An 18044-nucleotide genomic window follows, 5' to 3' on the forward strand; every position below is an offset into this window, starting at 1 on the left:
ACACTATATATACTATATATATATATATATATATATATATATATATATATATATATATATATATTTATATATATAATATTTATACATATATATGTCATTTTATTCAGACCTTTCATACTTTGCCTATTATGCACGTTATGTGCCTCTGAATACTTGAAGCATGGTAGAGTAATACCACTGACAGTTAATTACTATTATAATACTAATAGACAAACTAGCTTTAAGAACAAGACATTGGGCTCCACTTAAGTATCACATTGTAAAATTGTACTCTATCCTTCCTCCTCATCATGTGAAAAACATGGGGATTGACTTGTGTATATATATCAAATCAGAATTGGCACTTTTAGACCAATTTTTAAACAAAAGAAGTGAAAATGGCAGGAAAAACGATAGGTATTACTGAGAGGCCTGTTTTGCATAACAATAATGACACTATGTTTGTACTCACCTGTTGCGTAACTTATGATAGACACTCTAATGACTGGAATCACTCAGTATCAACCAACCCCAGATTTAACTCAGCAACAAGCAACACACAAACTATCAAGTTACTTCTGGGAGACTTTAATTCGAAAAATAATGACTGGCTAAATACCAAGTCATGCATCAGACAACCCTGGACGTCGTCTGGAGAGCATCTTCCTGAACCACAGCTTGGAGCAAATACTCCATGAACCAACATGAGGGGCCAACCTGTTGGACTTGATAGTAACTTCACAACCTGCTATATGCACCACCAAACTGGAACTCTACATAGACATTGGGCTCCACTTGAGTATCGCATTGTAAAATTTGTACTCTATCCTTCCTCCTCTTGGACACTCAGATCATTTGACAACTGTTACTAACAGTATTAAATCTCAAAGAAACTCGCCCCCATGGAAGAAGGTAACGTAGTATGGCTCTATAAAAAAGCATTAATCTTGAAGCTCTTTGTGAAGACATAAAACATGCCCCTTAATTGGGATACAAATTTCACTTATGCTATGGACGACGTACTCCTGGTATGACAAATTTTGTTCATGACTATATGTAAGCAGCACATACCACACAAGTTGATCTCCATCCACAGAACAGCAAAGCCATGGATCTATGGAAACAAACAAGTTAGAGCTGCAATCCGCAGGAAGCATCGTCTTCACTCCAGGGCCAGAAGGGAAAATTCCACTGAAGCCTGGTCTGATTTCCGTGGGCAAAGAAATCAGGTGACTGCCCTCACGAGGAAAGCCAATTGAAAGCAGCTACAGGAGGTTATGAACGATGTGAAAAATTGTAACACAAGATGGCTCTTCACCTACGCAAAGTCAGTGCACTTGGAAAGGCGTCATCAGGTGTACCATCTCTCAAAGTTGGAGCAACTATTCTAGGAACTATGCCGCACCACGGGGGGTATGGGTAATTTGATTGGGAAAAGCTGGATGGACCATTTTTGAAATTGAACAGCTAACCACACCAATAATGATTAAAAAAAAATCCGCAGACAAGTAATCAAGTCATGGCATTGACCTACACATGGACCCATACCAGAGCCAAATCAAATACATTATTATTACTACTCTTCTGACAAAAGAGAATCAATGTTAACTTAATGGTATACACATTCAAGATGATAATGGCAAATGTTTTACAACCTTGGGGAGGGTATCCCTGTTGAGGAGGGGGATATCCCTGCTGTGGTGGGGAGAATCCCTGTTGAGGAGGAGGATATCCCTGTTGAGGAGGGGGGTATCCCTGTTGAGGAGGAGGATATCCCTGTTGAGGAGGAGGATATCCCTGTTGAGGAGGATATCCCTGTTGAGGAGGATATCCCTGTTGAGGAGGGTATCCCTGTTGAGAAGGATAGCCTGTAATACAAGTATGAAGATTTCAGATGTAGAGGGACTATGCTGAAAGAAAATCATAGTAAGTACAACCAACCCTAGCAAAACCCTCCCAACATTCATTTTTGGGCAGGTCCACAGCTAGGAAGGCCATAATGTTGTCAATGCGAATTCCAAACCCTTTGCAACATTGTTTCATACATTTTCAGAATCAATTTTAATGAGTAAATCAGAACTCAAATTTTACCCTTCACCCCACAAGCAAACTGAATATTGTAGTTTGAGACACAACAGGTTCTGGAGGCAGGTCTGGTCCGCATTTACTTAACAATGTTACACTGTATTTGTTGGATCTTATCGACCCTATATATTACATTTTAAAAATATTATAATACCCTTGCCAAGGTAATATTTTTGGTTTGGCTATGGTGGGGTGACTGTGGATAATAGGCAGCATATTAACTCTTGAAGCAATAATGGATGCCATTGGATGTTCATGGTTTTTCAGGTACTAGGCAAGTTGCTGTTGGAGCCATCCTCGTTGGGCGTCGCGGAGAGTTAGGGTTTGCGTAATCACTATCAGCGCGTGGCCTAGAGGGTTTCCGCATGTGGTGCACAGCGTAGGGCGGGGAGGGCGTCTGTCGGGGACGGGCTAACCAAGGCTAACTCTCCGTGACGCTCAACGAGGATGGCTCCCAGGGTACTGTTGGGGAGACATATGCCAGGTTCAAAAAGGGGGGTGGGTCACTACATCACTGCAGTGGACCTTTTGTGTTTGTTGTGTTTTTTTTGTGAGCAGGATAACTCAAAATTCTGTGAATTGATCGTAATGAAAGTTAGCAGGTGGGCAGGGTTAAGTCAAAACCAATGTCATTAAGTTAAAAAATGGGCCTAAGTATGGGCACCTACAGCCTTATGGGCTGTACAATTCTTGTATGTCACTTCAATCACTTGTTTGTCTGTTTGTGAGCAAAATAGATTACGATGCATTAAATGGATCCCAATGAAATTTAGTGGGTGGGTTACTACTAAGGGTTAATAAAAACCAAGGCCAAGTTAGAAAATTTGCCATGGCCTGCGGCAGGCTACTATGTCACTGCAGCTGACCTTTTGTATCTGTTAAATTTGTTTGTGAGCAGGATATAACTCAAGATGCTATGGATGGGTCGTTTTTGTTTTTGTAGGTTGGTAGGATTGTCAAATGTCAAATTCAATGTCAAATTGTCAAATTCGAAAATGAGCATTAAGGTATGTTCCTACGTCACTGCAACTCGGAGCTTTTGTGTTTTGTTTTTTTGCACGTATCAACAACTTTATTTTTGGCTACTGATCATGACTACTATCAAATAATAAATGAATGAATTTATTGCACATGTTTGCCACACTTGGCTTAAAGTATGGGTCACAACAAAACAAGATGAAAGGAAACAGTTAACAGATACAAAAGTAACTAACTATCGTTAGGCCACACCAATTTAATTTGTTGGTTCTCGGAATCGCCACTATCAGATTTTGCTGAATGGAAAAAAAATTAAAAATTCAATTTTACCCGCAGGCTACGCCCCAGAGTAGTTGCCAAAAAATAAATCACAAAAAAACTAAAAACTGCAGTTTTATCAAGAGACGATATTGATAGGTGTCTCTCTTACCAGTTGGTCATGTGACTTACAGAAACCAATAGAATTTTGCATACAAATGAATATGGCGGCCAGAGTTAGCAGAACGCAGAAGTTTTGAGCAGAACCTGAATGTAGGCTTTAAGAAGTAAGAAAATACTAGTAATACTGGTGGGAGAAATAGGAAAGTGGCACCATTTGTGATGTTGTCAGAATTTAAGGTGTTGAAATTCTAGGGGTTGAAAGCTTTGCAGAACTTGAGCTGGAACCAAAAACAAATTTTTGCCAGTGGGTTTGATATGCCCTTGAGTTATTCTAGAAATTCCTTGGTTTGATGAACTACTACTGCTGCTAGTATCCTACATTGTCCTAATGATATGTGATGAGCGAACCATATTCTGAAGTAATGAACTGACGAAAGCTACTGTGGATACTAGCTGAAACGTCTGACGTTTCCAAAATCATATCCAGTTGCTTGAGTAACTGCTTTTTGGCATATTCTGAAGTATATATTGAAGTTTTCAATGTGACAATACAACTTTGTTTCATTAAAAGTTCAATATCTATTGTTTAATCATAAACCAGCCTGGTATGTTGACTTCATGGCTCATATCCTAACAATCATCGTAACTATCATGGGGTGGCTTGGCCTGTTTTTTTGTTTGTTTTTGTTTTCCCAGTCGCTTCAGATTTTTTTCTGAAAAAATCTGAGAAGCAACAAATTAAATTGGTGTGGCCTAATATACCAAAAAAGAAATGCTATTGAGGCAGATGTTTCTAGGATACAAAGTGCTCAAAATTTCTATTCATTTGGCTAAATAATGATATGACCATGGGCGACTGCGTGTGCAAGATGTCGGTTAGCTGAGGAAGGAATCCCCTCGATTTCACATTGATATGATGGTAGAGGTACAGAACATTAAGTGATGGGTTGCATTTACCCAAAAGTCATGCAGATTCACTCATTACAAGTCTAGGAGATTAGAATTATGAGGGATGATATTTTAAAGCAAAACTACAGTGGCCCCAAAACAAGTACACCTAACAGCGAGCAGATTATTATTGGAATGAGCAGAGCACTTTGGACTAATGCCTCTGACCATTTACAGCTTAGAGGTACATATCCAATATTTTGTCAAAAACTTCTCTGTTACATAGCGGATCATAATGACCCCCAGGGGGTCTTCACGCTTCGTTAAAAATTGAAAAATCTCAATATTTTAGACGAAATCTTGAGATCTTATGAGACAATATTGAGATTTTTAATGAAAATCTCCAGATCTTTCAGAAAATCTTAAGATGAAAAGAAAAGGTCTCAAGATCTTTCCAAATGTTTTCAAAGTATCTTGAGATTTTTCCATAGCATCTCGAGATGCTTTAAGAAATATCAAGATTTTTAAAGCAATCTTGAAAAAACGTGAGATCTTTTAAACAATCTTGATATTTTTTAAAGCATCTCGAGATGCTTTGGAAAAATCTCAAGATACTTTGAAAACATTTGGAAAGATCTTGAGACCTTTTGTTTTCATCTCAAGATTTTCTGAAAGATCTGGAGATTGTCATGAACAATCTCAAGATTGTCTTATAAGATCTCAAGATTTCGTCTAAATTATTGAGATCTTTAGAATGAATCTTGAGATTTTTCAATTTTTAACGAAGCGTGAAGACCCCCCACTGGGGGTCATTATGATCCGCTATGTGACAGAGAAGTTTGTGACAAAATATTGGATATGTACCTCTAAGCTGTAAATAGTCAGAGGCATTACTCCAAAGTGCTCTGCTCATTCCAATAATAATCTGCTCGGTGTTACCTGTTTTCTTACCTGGCTGGCTAGTGACTGGTTGGAATGCCATTCTTAATGCCGGTAGTGTTCTACAAGAAAGATATAAGAAGAAGAGAGAAGAAGAACTTTATTGCACGACAATTGCACATGGTACAATGTATGGCAAACTACATAAAGAGAGTAGCAAACAATAAAATGTGTTGAACAAGACCTAATGTCAAATAAACCTAACAAATCTAAATCATAATTATTCAAATAATAAGGGATAATAGCAGAAGTCTACATCATAATTATTCAAATAATAAGGAACAAGAATTTGGAGATTTCATACCTTTATGAAATATGTAGAGTTTATGTAAATGTTTTGTTTCATTGAATATGGAAATAAGGTGGCAATTGATATAATGTAGTTTAATTTATGGTGTTCTAAACTCAACTTACAATATTTTCCGTGTCAAACTCCTATCCTTTCGCAATATTTCACTTAAACATCCTCATTTAAACTTCCTCATTAATTATGCAAATTGCCTCTATATTAACATAATATATGCATCGTGTTGTTAACATTTAAGTAACCTACATATGTCACAAGGTACATAATTGCCATCATTCCCCATTAAGAAATCATATGATTTTCGCAATAATTATGCAAATTAGGTCATCGTTTGCATAATCGGTGTCTGTTGACGTTATATCTGCCATAGATTACATATATTACATGAAAGTACTATAATGTAATCATAGAATTTCCTCATTAATTATGCAAATTAAGTCCTCATTTGCATAATTTGCATTTAATCGTGTACATCTCTCTCTCAGCTACCTACTTACCAAAAATGATAAAAATATGTTGTTCCTATCTGGACTTATTGGCTTTTAAAGATTTCGCCCGAAAGTCCCCTGCAGTTCCAGAACAAGCTGGTAGGGGGATTAAACCCACACCACTTATTTCTGACAGGAAAAGCTATCTGTCACCAAAAAGTCAAGACCATAGCATGTTCAGGACAAAAGTTCTGCTGCAGTACCAAGGTCATCCACCAAGAGGCCCATATTTGACCTTGACCTTCGTCTTCCTAAGACTTACCAACATACCAAATATCATCACAATCCATAAAGGCGTTCTGAAGTAATGATGACCACAAAGTTGCGGAAACACACACAGACAGACAGACACACACACAGACAGACACACCAAAAACAATACCTCCATTTTTCATGGAGGTAATAATAGCAGAAGTCTTTGATTAAGTGTAACAATCAAGTTTCGGAATTTTTTCTAATAACAAAGCATTCCTTCATATATCTACCTATTTTTGCGTTGTGGGGACCTTTACATGTAAAGATATATTCAAATCTGTCTCTAATATCGAGACTCTTGAAATCTATTGTACTTGATTCGAGAAATGTAAATAGCTTGTTACGTATAACATCATATTTGGTACATTCCATAACAAAATGAAATTTTGCGGCCATGTACATAGCACTGTTTATTGTACACCATAGCACTTTCTTGTTTGATTTTTTTTTCCTTGAACGGAGCACCTCACCCCACTGGCCGCAATTGTCAAGACCCTGGGCGTGATGCCCCAGTTTGGGGCCTTGCCCAGTATGATATATAGATATATATTTTTGTATCGTTTGTCCTGAACATGCTATGGTCTTGACTTTTTGGTGACAGATAGATTTTCCTGTCAGGGATAAGTGGTGTGGGTTTGGTCCCCCTAGGAGCTTGTTTTGGAACTGCAGATTAGTTTCTGGTAAAAAACTTTTCAAGCCAGTAAGTCCAGATAGGAACAATGTATTTTCATCATTTTGGGTGTGTAGGTAGCTGAGAGAGAGAGTTGTACATAATTAAATAAAATTATGCAAATGAGGACTTAATTTGCATAATTAATGAGGAAATTCTATAATCACAGTGTTCCTTATAGTAGTTCTTTTATACATGTAATCTATTTAATCTGTGGAAGGCGGAACATCAACAGATGCCAATAATGTAAATGACGACCTAATTTGCATTATTAATGTGAAAATTCAGACTCCTTATTGGTGAATGATGGGAATTTTATACCTCGTGACATGTGTATATAAGTTACTTAAAGGTTAGCACCATATATGCATATATGCATATATTATGTTAATGTAAAGGTATTTGCATAATTAATGAGGACATGTTGAAATGAAGTATGGCAAAGCAAGCCCATATTTAATGGAGGTATGAGATCTCAGAACTCTTGTTGGTCATAGGAGCACATTTTGGTCAACAATCAATTAAGTAGCATTGTTTATAGTTAAAAAAACAGGGTATGGATGAAATATATTGTTTTTACCTCCATGAAAAATGGAGGTATTGTTTTCGACGCGTCTGTCTGTGTGTGTGTGTGTCTGACTGTCTGTGTGTGTGTGTTTGTGTTTCCGCACATTTGTAGTCAGCATAACTTCATAACACCTTTATGGATTGTGATGATATTTGGTATGCTGGTAAGTCTTAGGAAGACGAAGGTCAAGGTCAAATCTTGGTACTGCAGCAGAACTTTTTTGTATCTTTTGTCCTGAACATGCTATGGTCTTGAATTTTTGGTGACAGATAGATTTTCCTGTCAGGAATAAGTGGTGTGGGTTTGGTCCCCCTAGCAGCTTGTTCTGGAACTACAGGGGACCTTCGGGCAAAATCTTTGAAAGCCAATAAGTCCAGATAGGAACAACGTATTTTCATCATTTTTGCTGAGAGAGAGATGTACATAAGTAAATGCAAATTATGCAAATGAGGACTTTATTTGCATAATTAATGAGGAAATTCTATAATTACAGTGTTTTACGTTATGGTTCCGGGTCGGAGTTTAATTCTGACCAGGGTTCCAAATAGTGCGCAGTAAATCGCCGGAGCTGCGAGGTTGTCACGCTAGGTTTGGCTCCCCATAGCTCGGCGATCGCTGTAGATTTTCAACTAGGTTTTGAATTGATCAAAAAGCTTTGGGATTGTAGTGTTTTTCGGCGCGGTGAAGTTGGACAGCCAGCGAAGCGTTTTTGGTATTAGTCCGCGAGCAAGGGTGATGCGGTTTGTCGCCTGATGACCCAAATAGCTGCGTTTTATGTGGAATTTCTAGGGGTTCGCGTCACCGGATTTTGCGAAAAACTTATCGCAACAACCTATATCTTTTTTCTGTTTTTCAGAAACATAAAGTAGTAAGCTATTTCAGCATATAAGCCATTAGCCTGGGAAAATTCGTTTTTTCCAAGCAGGTCCGTTGAAAAAACTGCAAAAAAACTACATTTTTCGTATCCAAAATTTACGTTTAACTACAGTTTCTACCCAAATTATAGAGTCGACGGACAATAACCAAAATTGTATCGGAAGCCGGCTGAAAACCTCCGTTGACTGATGTAATGAGATTTCCCGGCATACTTTTTTTGGCGCAGTTATAGCCCTTCGGTCTGAGGGTGTCCGCCGGATCCAAAATCGTGAAAAAAACTCCGGTCCGAGACCTTATAGCACTTTCATACATGTAATGTATGTAACCTGTGGCAGATGGAGCATCAACAGATACTAATTATGCAAATGATGACCTAACTTGCATAATCAATGCGAAAATTCTATGATTTCTTAATGGTGAATGATGGGAATGTCATACTTGGGACATCTGTTAATCAAAAGTTAACATCATGATACATATATTATGTTAATGAAGAGGTCATTTGCGTAATTAAAGAAGAAATTTACATTTACATATCAAGCCCATATTTCATGGAGGTATGAGATCTCAGAACTCTTGTTTTCTTGTTTGTTCTTTCTGGAGGCTATAATTTGTTCTGTTTTATAATATGATTTCAAATAAGCTATAAAATGCTTTAACATCAGGTGTTTGCACCTTTGTTTAAAAAATGAATATTTTGACTAATAAGACATTGCTGAGAACTGTACTCTTTTGTTCCAGGTCCCAAATAACTACATTAAATGTATCAAAACAATGTTTAGTTTTTCTCTTGTTAGCTGTTCATACCAATTCTTGTATTGGGACCTATGATTGGAGTATTTTATTCCATGTATCTGGTGTAGCAGAAAGTATTTGATTGTATTCTAATCTACTAAATTCTAATCTACTAAACATTTCACCATATCTACTGTGTAATGTTTCATATGTTAAAAATCGTCCATCACCATCAACAAGGTCATTGATGAACATAATGCCTTGTGAGATACATGTGTAGGTCTTTCCCACATTACAGGTTTATCTTGAATCAGTATGTTTGAATTGCAACAGATCAGTTGTGACTGTATATCCTGATACTGGTGGCTTAACCTGAAAGCATTTCATTAGTAATACGTCTTTGAAGAAAAGGCTAAGGGGAGGCTTAAAAAGAGCAAGGGTGCTGGTTATATGGTTACTGTCTGTTTGTATAAAAGGAAAAACACCATTTCTAAAAAAATTTCAAGTAGATTTGCCTCTCTTAACATCTTATTACAAAAACTATTATCATATACAAGTGTGGTCTGGGGATCCATGAGGCTTTCCGGGTCCGATCAAAGGTCTGTAAGTGTATCAACTTAACACCTCCCTGTCCATAACTATTATACAATGTAATACGCTTTATTTTCTCAGGCAACCATTCCAAATAAATCTGAAGATCATTTCCTGATATTTTCTAAACAAATCATCATCAGGAGATGGTAGGGCCAGAAAAAGATTTGCAATGTGAATTGATAAACAACAAGAGTGTTAATAAGAGTTACTAGTACTTTGCTGTATAGTGTCAAAGGCTGACCTCTCCAGGGTTGAAGGGTCTAATTAAACAATTTTTTAATTGGTCTTCTGTATTACATGTATCTGACATATTAACACCCAGCATCTGTACTGGTCCATCTGTCCATTGAAGTAGGAGTGAACATGGGAGTTTAAAAGGAGTATTTCTCAAAGATCCAAATCGCAAAATTTTACATTTATCGTAGTTTGGTTTTAAACCAGAGACAGAGGAAAAATCATTTAAATCTTCAACCAAAGCTAATAGAGTGGGGAGTTGAGGTTGTATAGGAAAATTTAAATACATATTTTCATCATTTTTGGTATGTAGGTAGCTTATAAAGAGATGTACATAATCAAATGCAAATTAAGACCACACCAATTCAATTTCTTTGTCCTTGGATTCGCCTCTTTATTTTTCTCTGATTTGCAAAAAAAAAAAAAAAAGAAAAAGATTCTGGTTCTGAATCAAATCAAATATGCTCATATTTTGCCCCCAACAGTTGAGAAAAGTCCTTTTCTTCCTAGGGGGTACAGTTTTTCCATCTATCCATGTAGTGTTTTGATTAAAAGTTCAAAATTCATTGTTTAAATATTAACCCAACCTAATATTATTGTGTTGACTTCATGGCTATCATGGCTCATATTGTAGCATTTTGGGCTATAATAGGATGCTGTTTTTATTTTTATACACTGTATTTTCGCCCTGTCGCTTCATATTTTTCTGAACAAAATCCAAGAACCAATCAATTGAATTGGTGTGGCCTAATTTGCATAATTAAAGAGGAAATTCTGCAATTACAGTATTTTACATACTAGTACTTTCATACATGTAATGCATGTAATCTACAATACCTCCATTTTTCATGGAGGTAACAAGGCTGGACTCCAGGCTAATCCTAAGTCATATCCTGACCCTTTCTTAAGTTCCTTAAGTTACTGGTCAGTCCCTTAAATATCTCCAAATAATTCAATGGTCAGGCAGCTAGCACGTTTTCTATCATGACTGGACTGGTCATTAGTGGTGCCACTGAGCAAGGAGATTCAAAAAGAATGCCCACCCTTCTAAAAAGGGGGGCCCTCATGGCCTTTTCCGTAGAGCATAATTGACCATTTTAAATCTACGTAGAGCGTAATTGGTGCATTTTGAGTAGAGCGTATTCACCGTTTTAATTCTGCATTGAAGCCACTTGAATTTTATTGTAAAGCGTAATTAAAATTTTGCGTAGAGCATTGTTGAGAACCCCCATGCAGGTCCTCGGAAAGGTCAAGGGGGGAAAGTGACTCAAATGTGTTCAAGGAAAATTAAGGTCCCAGAATGCAACAGAAATCAACTGTTTGTATTTAAAATAGAGTGGTAGAGTACCCTGAGTTTGTGGATTAGCTGACCTGGCAGAACAATTCTCTAATGGTGTTTGTGTTTGAGTTGTTAACGTTACATGTATTTATTTGCTATTCTTCCTGTGGTCTTACAGTAAAGCACCACTACATGGCAGTCAAATAATATATACATACTATGGATACACTGACAATCAACAATAAACAAGTTATGTAAGTCATATTATAAGATATAACTAATGACATGATGTCTGTATACACCAAATATAATCAAGTTGTTTAACTGAATAAAGAAAACACCTTGTTCTATTGAGAATTGGCTGTTAAAAACCTGTGGAGGGTGGGGGAAGAGGTCAAAACCAACTTTTAATCCTACGGTGCGCAAATCTAGATAGGGTACTACCCTATCCAGATTTGCTCCAATCGCCCCTAGTTCCTTGTAAAACCTCGCACCCTTTCCAATGCAACCTTGTCGACCCCCCCCCCCTCCTCCACAGTTGTGTTGGAACAGCCAAATAGGTCTGGCATGACTCGTGAACAACAACGTGATGACATTCAAGGAAGTAACTAAATAATCGGTCGCCGCCAAGGACAGACTATAACTGGTATACATTACACACATACACACGCACTTATAGTTAAAACCCACACCTTAGGTAAAGTACCTTACACCAGCTGGAAGGCTTGGCTACAGCTGCAGCTGGCAAAACACCTGTTGTGTGGTAGGTACTCTATTAAGGTGCAGTCATGACGTCACTGACCCCACCCACCAAATCACGTGATAGTAACCATGGTAGCGAAACCAAACAACCTCGCTCTGGTGAGTGAACTCCTCATCCCTCTGTTATTGTATTTCCCAGTGGAATCATGGAATAGACAGCTTTTTGAAAACGTAACGTGGTAGACAAGTAGAGTCTTTCTGCGCTCTATGCGCGACCAAACCTTAAATGTCACCTTTACGGGTGACCAAAGAGTTCACAGATCACTCAACAGAATTTACAGAAAATCCTTTAATTTGCGTTCTGTGTGTTTATCATTCTTGTACATCCTACATCATATTCAAACAAGAGTTCCACTATTGCATACCTTCGCCAAATGATGTTAAGGACTGACTGACGAAATGATACATTTTTACGAAATGAGGATTATGAAAATAAGATCCTCATTTCGTTTCCATCATGAATTTCATTTATTGCAGACAGAGCGCCGTCCCAGTGGAATGAGGGCCTAATATGTAAAGCAGAGTTGTCCACCTGTTCTCCCTCTCGTAGCAAGATACCCTCGGGCAGGAATTTTATCATTAGCCGCCTCCTTTACGCAATAATTGGATTGTCCGTTTTATTTAGAAACCATTGAATATTTCACATATTATTGCGTACACAATTTTAGACCTGATACAAATAATGTGTTCAACGTTAATCCCTTATTGATTTTAGCCAAGTCTTATCATATCCACATGTTGTTGCATGAGTATTATATTTTATACGCAATTGTTGTTATTTGCAAATTCATGCCCGAGGGCTAAGTGCAACCTTCAGACAAAGTACAGGGTGTGCAGAGAGTGCAATGGAGACAAGTGGAATAAGTGTGACAATTCAATAATTACTGTGGAATACAATCTAAACTTTTTGGGTTTGACTTTTGTTTTGGAAGCAGTGGAAGGCGACTTTTTTGCAATTAATGGGTTTTGGGAGGTTACCAGGGTTGTAGTATCCTTTTCGTCAGTAAACGTTTGGAAGTTGTGGTGAGTTTTGGTGGCTTCTTCGAGTAGCTCTTTTCTGTCCTGATTGTTAAAAGGAGCAGTTGGAGTTAAATATATTTCGCCTTCCACCACTTTTGACAAATAATAGTTACATATTATCTCCCCTATAGGTAACTTTTGCAGTGGGTTGTGGGTTCGTCTGAAGGGTATATTTTAGGCTTGGGAGCTGTGGTGTGGGTCTGTATTTAGGTCAACGTCATATCCCTAGAAGTTATGGATAGATCATTTTTACATTTGGTATGTGGGTAGCTATTGTGGAAATGTAGGTCAAGTTAAAAAATTTCTAACGCTACTGCAGCAGGCCTTGTGTTCATTTGTTGATTGTATGTGTTCAGCATAACTCGAGAAGCTGTGAATGGATCTTAATGATATTTGGTAGGTGAGTAGCGGTTATGGAAACAAAGTTCGAATATGGTTATCCTGTCAAGTTCCTACGTTGCTGCAGAGGATTGTGTTTCTTTGTTTTTGTACAATATAACTCGAGAAGCAGTTGCTGCAGAGGGTTGTGTTTCTTTGTTTTTGTTTTTGTACAATATAACTCGAGAAGCAGTGGATGGTTGCTAATGATATTTAGTGGACGGGTACCGGTAGGGGCAGCAAAAACGAAGGTTATTTTTAAGTTGGGCCTCGTAGTGAGTACCTACAGTACTGCAGTGGATCTTCAAAGTTTGAGGTAAAATTTTACACGAGGGTCATTGTCACGGTGGCGTAGAGAAAACACGGAGACAGAGATAACGTGTCCTGTTGTTTTTTTAATCTTTTCAAGTCTCCCTCATATTAACGTTACCTTTCTAGAACCCCTTCCTTCGAACAGATGTCGTTGCTACCTGTTCGAACACACGTGGTGATCACGTCCGCACGGTGTGCTCGAACAGGCAGCGAACCCCCGCTCGAAGGAAGGGTCTAACTATAGCTACTACAATGTAAGTGCTTAATGTATAACTGTCACTTCGTGACATCTCCCCCAGCTTTCTATGCCATGTAACAATGTCTCTTCAAATAAAGTCTCTGCTTCTCCCGGCCCGGTTGCCATGTCCGTCCTCCCCCACCCTCTCGGTGGTTGGCTCGCGCACTCCCGCAGGACCGCACGGAACAGGAACTCATCCATCTGGAAGGCGCTTGCTGGGTTGATTCCCTGGCAGAGGCACCCTGGCGAGATGCTCTCACGACCGCATCGTTACGTTGTGCGCGTCGGACCATCTGAAGGAACCTGCTCCAGCGGGACACACCTCTGGGGGTGGTGGGTTAGGGCAGCACATACAACCATTGACAACCGCAATTCTCTATCTCACTGTCTCTCTCTCAGCCTCCTCGTTCCACTAACTCTCTGTCTCTCTCAACCTCCTCCAAGCGCTAGCCTGACGTAAAACAAATATCAAACTCCAGACTTTCAATAAGAAACTTCAATTTAGTTGAACAATAACTTATCTACGTTAATCATCCTCTTATTTACGTTAATTTAATACGCCTGAATCTGACCCAAGGAAAGCTTCAGCTCCTCCCCCACAGGCTTGAGTCTGAGTCCAGTCCCATCTTCACTGTCCGAATATTCTAACGACTCTTCCTCAGATTCTTCTTCTTCCTCTTCTTTTGCCTCTTCTACAAGTTCCATCACCTCCTCCTCGGCCTGTGCCCTTTCCCGCGCCCGCAGCCTCGTCAGCATACGGCGGCACTCGATCTCCTCCTCGTCTAAATCCTCCTCCCCGCTGCTCTCCTCTTCCCGCGCCAGACGCTCCGGTTCATCGTCTTCCTCTGCCTCCTCCTGAACCTCTGGTTCCAGAACTCTCTGGTGTCGGGCAACCCTGTCCAACTCTTCATCGCTGCTCTCGTCTTCCGCGGTGCGTGCTTTGAGCAGACGTCGGAGACGGGGGTCGTCGACCTCAGCGGACGGTTGCATGACGACCTCGGGTTGGCGCTTCAGGCGGAAGTCATCATCTTCCTCTTCTTCATCGCTGGACTGTGGTGCGTAGTCAGGTCTATATCTTGGACTACCCCAGCCGTACTACCAAATGTCACGGTGGCGTAGAGAAAACACGGAGACAGAGATAACGTGTCCTGTTGTTTCTTTAATCTTTTCAAGTCTCCCCCATATAACGTTACCTTTCTAGAACCCCTTCCTTCGAACAGGTGTCGTTGCTACCTGTTCGAACACACGTGGTGATCACGTGCGCACGGTGTGCTCGAACAGGCAGTGAACCCCCGCTCGAAGGAAGGGTCTAACTATAGCTACTACAATGTAAGTGCTTAATGTATAACTGTCACTTCGTGACATCAGGTTCATAATTTTTTGAGATGTGGAAAGCTCTAGGGGCTGGGAATATGTGGCATGAGTTTGTGCAACTTGTTCTGGAACTGCAGGAATGCTTGTTTAAAATATTTTGAAGGAGGATAACTCAAGAACAGGTTGATGGATCGTCATGATTTTTTATATGTAAGTAGCATGCTTAACATAATTAGATGACAATTATGCATGATGTAAGTCGCATAATTAATGAGGAAACTCTAGAAATCTGCTTCGTTTCTTAATGGGACTATTCAAACTAGTGGTACATGTATTTGAGAGCGAGAGGAACATCGGCAGATGTTTATTATGTAAACGAAAACCTGATTTGCATAATTAATGAGAATAATTAATGTCAAATTAATGCTATAATTCTGTAGTAGTAACTGTGTCAAATTTCATACTTCCGGCATCTGGAAGTTAATTGAAAGAGGACATCATTACACATAACTTATAAATTAGTATCAATTAATTAATACATGTATAATTTTGGACCTGATTTACATACTTTATGAAGAAATGCTATTACAGCTTCCTTTGTGGAGACAAGACTGACATTTGGAGGAGATTATGTTACAAGACAAGGCTTCTTTGTCCCCAGACGTGTCTAAATAGGTTCATGTTCAGTGCATTCCTCATACGGGAAGGGTAGTTGCGTGGTATCCAAATGTGACAGATTTTGTGTTTTTAGTAATACATGTAATTTTCATTTTGCCTGATGTTAGAATAGTGACGTTAAAAAATGCAGGTGTTGAATGCGGTTACAGCGAGCGTTAGAGCTTCATCACCGTTTAGTGGATCTTACACAAGTGCAACAAGTAGTAGACACTGATAAAAGGAGAGGCATCAATGCACTACGTACTATGTTTATACGTGAAAACTCTAGAAGTCGTTGATGGTTGTGCATGATATTAAGCGGATGGGTATGGGCACTGTGAGCAAAGATAGGGAGGCCAGTGCGTAAGGTTTCCCGGTAGTATTTTTTTAGTAGCAACTCCGGAACAAGTGCTATTTTTGTACACTCTCGGCGCACAGTGGGTAGCTTCACAATTACAATTAATATGGCGTCGCGTGTAAATATACGAAGAACCATATCACGGAAAAGGCAGTGAGCGCGTCCTGAGAGTGTGGATTCCTGAGAATTAATGATAAACGCTTTTACTTCGCGAAAGCATGTGTTGCCCATTGACATTTCAGGTTGCCACTTCTTCTTCTTCTTCTTTCAGTGAGCGACCGCCTTCAGTTACTGGAGATTTTGTCGCTTGTGAGACTGCATACTGGGAATGGGTCTGTAGAGGTGTTTATGGTCTGTCCCGTGTTGAGTTTAGTAAGGTGGTAAGGACAGAGTCAGGAGATTGGCTCTGAAACTGTCCAAGGTGGAAGAGAGGATGGCCTCTGCAGGTAAACAGTTCCAGTCCCGGATCGTCCTTGGAAAGGACAGTATGGAGTCGTTATATTCTGCCCGGCAGGAAGGAACCCTGTATTAAAGTTGCTGGGTGGGTCTGTCTTGTACTTCTTGTATTTATTACCTTCGCCAAGAATTGACGAAGGTTATGTTTTCCTGGCCGTGTGTGTGTCTGTGTGTCTGTCAACAGCATAACTCGAGAAAGCTTAGATGGATTATCTTGATATTTGGTAGGTGGGTGCTCGAAATGATAAGATTTTGGGCCACCTGGCGGCTTGTCATGGTACTGCAGCAGAACTTCCGGTTTTGATATCTCATGATCCAGACATGCTAGGGTGACGAAATTTAGATGGCAGATAGCTCTTGTGCTGGGGATGAAGTGACATGAGTTTGAGCCCCCTAGTTGCTTGCTCTAGAACTGCAGGGGGTTTAAAGGACAAATGTTTAAAGGAGGATAACTCAAGAACCGATTAATGGATCATCATGATTTTTGGTATGTAGGTAGCTTGAGTAATGCTTGACATAATGATATTACAATTATGCAAATATGGATGTAATTTGCATAATTAATGAGGAAATTCTATTAATCAGCTGCATTTCATGATAGGAAGTTCAAGCTTGCAACATATGTTATTATTAACGAGAGAAACACAGGCAGATATCGATTATGCAAATAAAGACTTAATTTGCATGATTAATGAGAAAATGTTATAATTGCATAGTGGTAACTGCCTGGAATTTTATACTTGGGGTGTTTGAAGTTAAGTGAAGGTGAACATAATTTAACATAACTTATTTAAATAAGGACCTCATTTGCATAATATATGAGGAAATGCTATAATGGCATTCTTTGTTAAAATAAGACTGTCTGTTGGTGGAGAATATGATCAACAGATATAATTCATGCAATTGATGATCCTATTTGCATAATCAGGGGGATTAATACATTGTATATAAGTTCTTATTCATAAAAGCTAACATCATTTGGCGAAGGTATGAGATCGTGGAACTCTAGTTTATGAAGATTTACCACATTTGTGGAAGGATTGACATAACAGACATAACGTCCTATCACCTCTTCAAGATGTCAAACCCGAGACCAGACTGTAAGGTTTTGAACCACTCACACCGGGAAGGTCCCCTACTCTTTTCGATAAATGTGGTGGATTCTTTAACGTGCGTGGGCCCAAACACAGGGCCTCTATTTAACGTCCTATCCGAGGGACGTCCCTAACCGAAGCTAGGTACTCATTTTCACCTGAGTGAAGTGAGGAAAGTGCGGATAAACGTTACCAAATA

At 39.1% G+C, this 18044-nt stretch overlaps 1 protein-coding gene across 1 annotated transcript in view; it reads right to left on the bottom strand.

The window, feature by feature from the left end:
* Positions 1-12061, bottom strand: part of LOC109465115 (phospholipid scramblase 1-like) — a 30702-nt gene extending 18641 nt beyond the window's left edge. The window contains exons 1-3 of the mRNA XM_019762257.1: positions 11963-12061; positions 5263-5312; positions 1635-1847 (exon numbers count right to left, since the gene is read on the bottom strand). Coding sequence (XP_019617816.1) covers positions 1635-1847; positions 5263-5293 — 244 coding nt within the window. The 5' untranslated portion in view covers positions 5294-5312; positions 11963-12061. The remainder of the gene's footprint in view (positions 1-1634; positions 1848-5262; positions 5313-11962) is intronic.
* Between the last annotated feature and the right edge of the window lie 5983 nt (positions 12062-18044).

The sequence above is a fragment of the Branchiostoma belcheri genome, unplaced genomic scaffold (assembly GCF_001625305.1).
Source record: "Branchiostoma belcheri isolate BF01 breed outbred unplaced genomic scaffold, Haploidv18h27 scaffold148, whole genome shotgun sequence".
In the NCBI taxonomy this organism is placed as follows: Eukaryota; Metazoa; Chordata; class Leptocardii; order Amphioxiformes; family Branchiostomatidae; genus Branchiostoma; species Branchiostoma belcheri.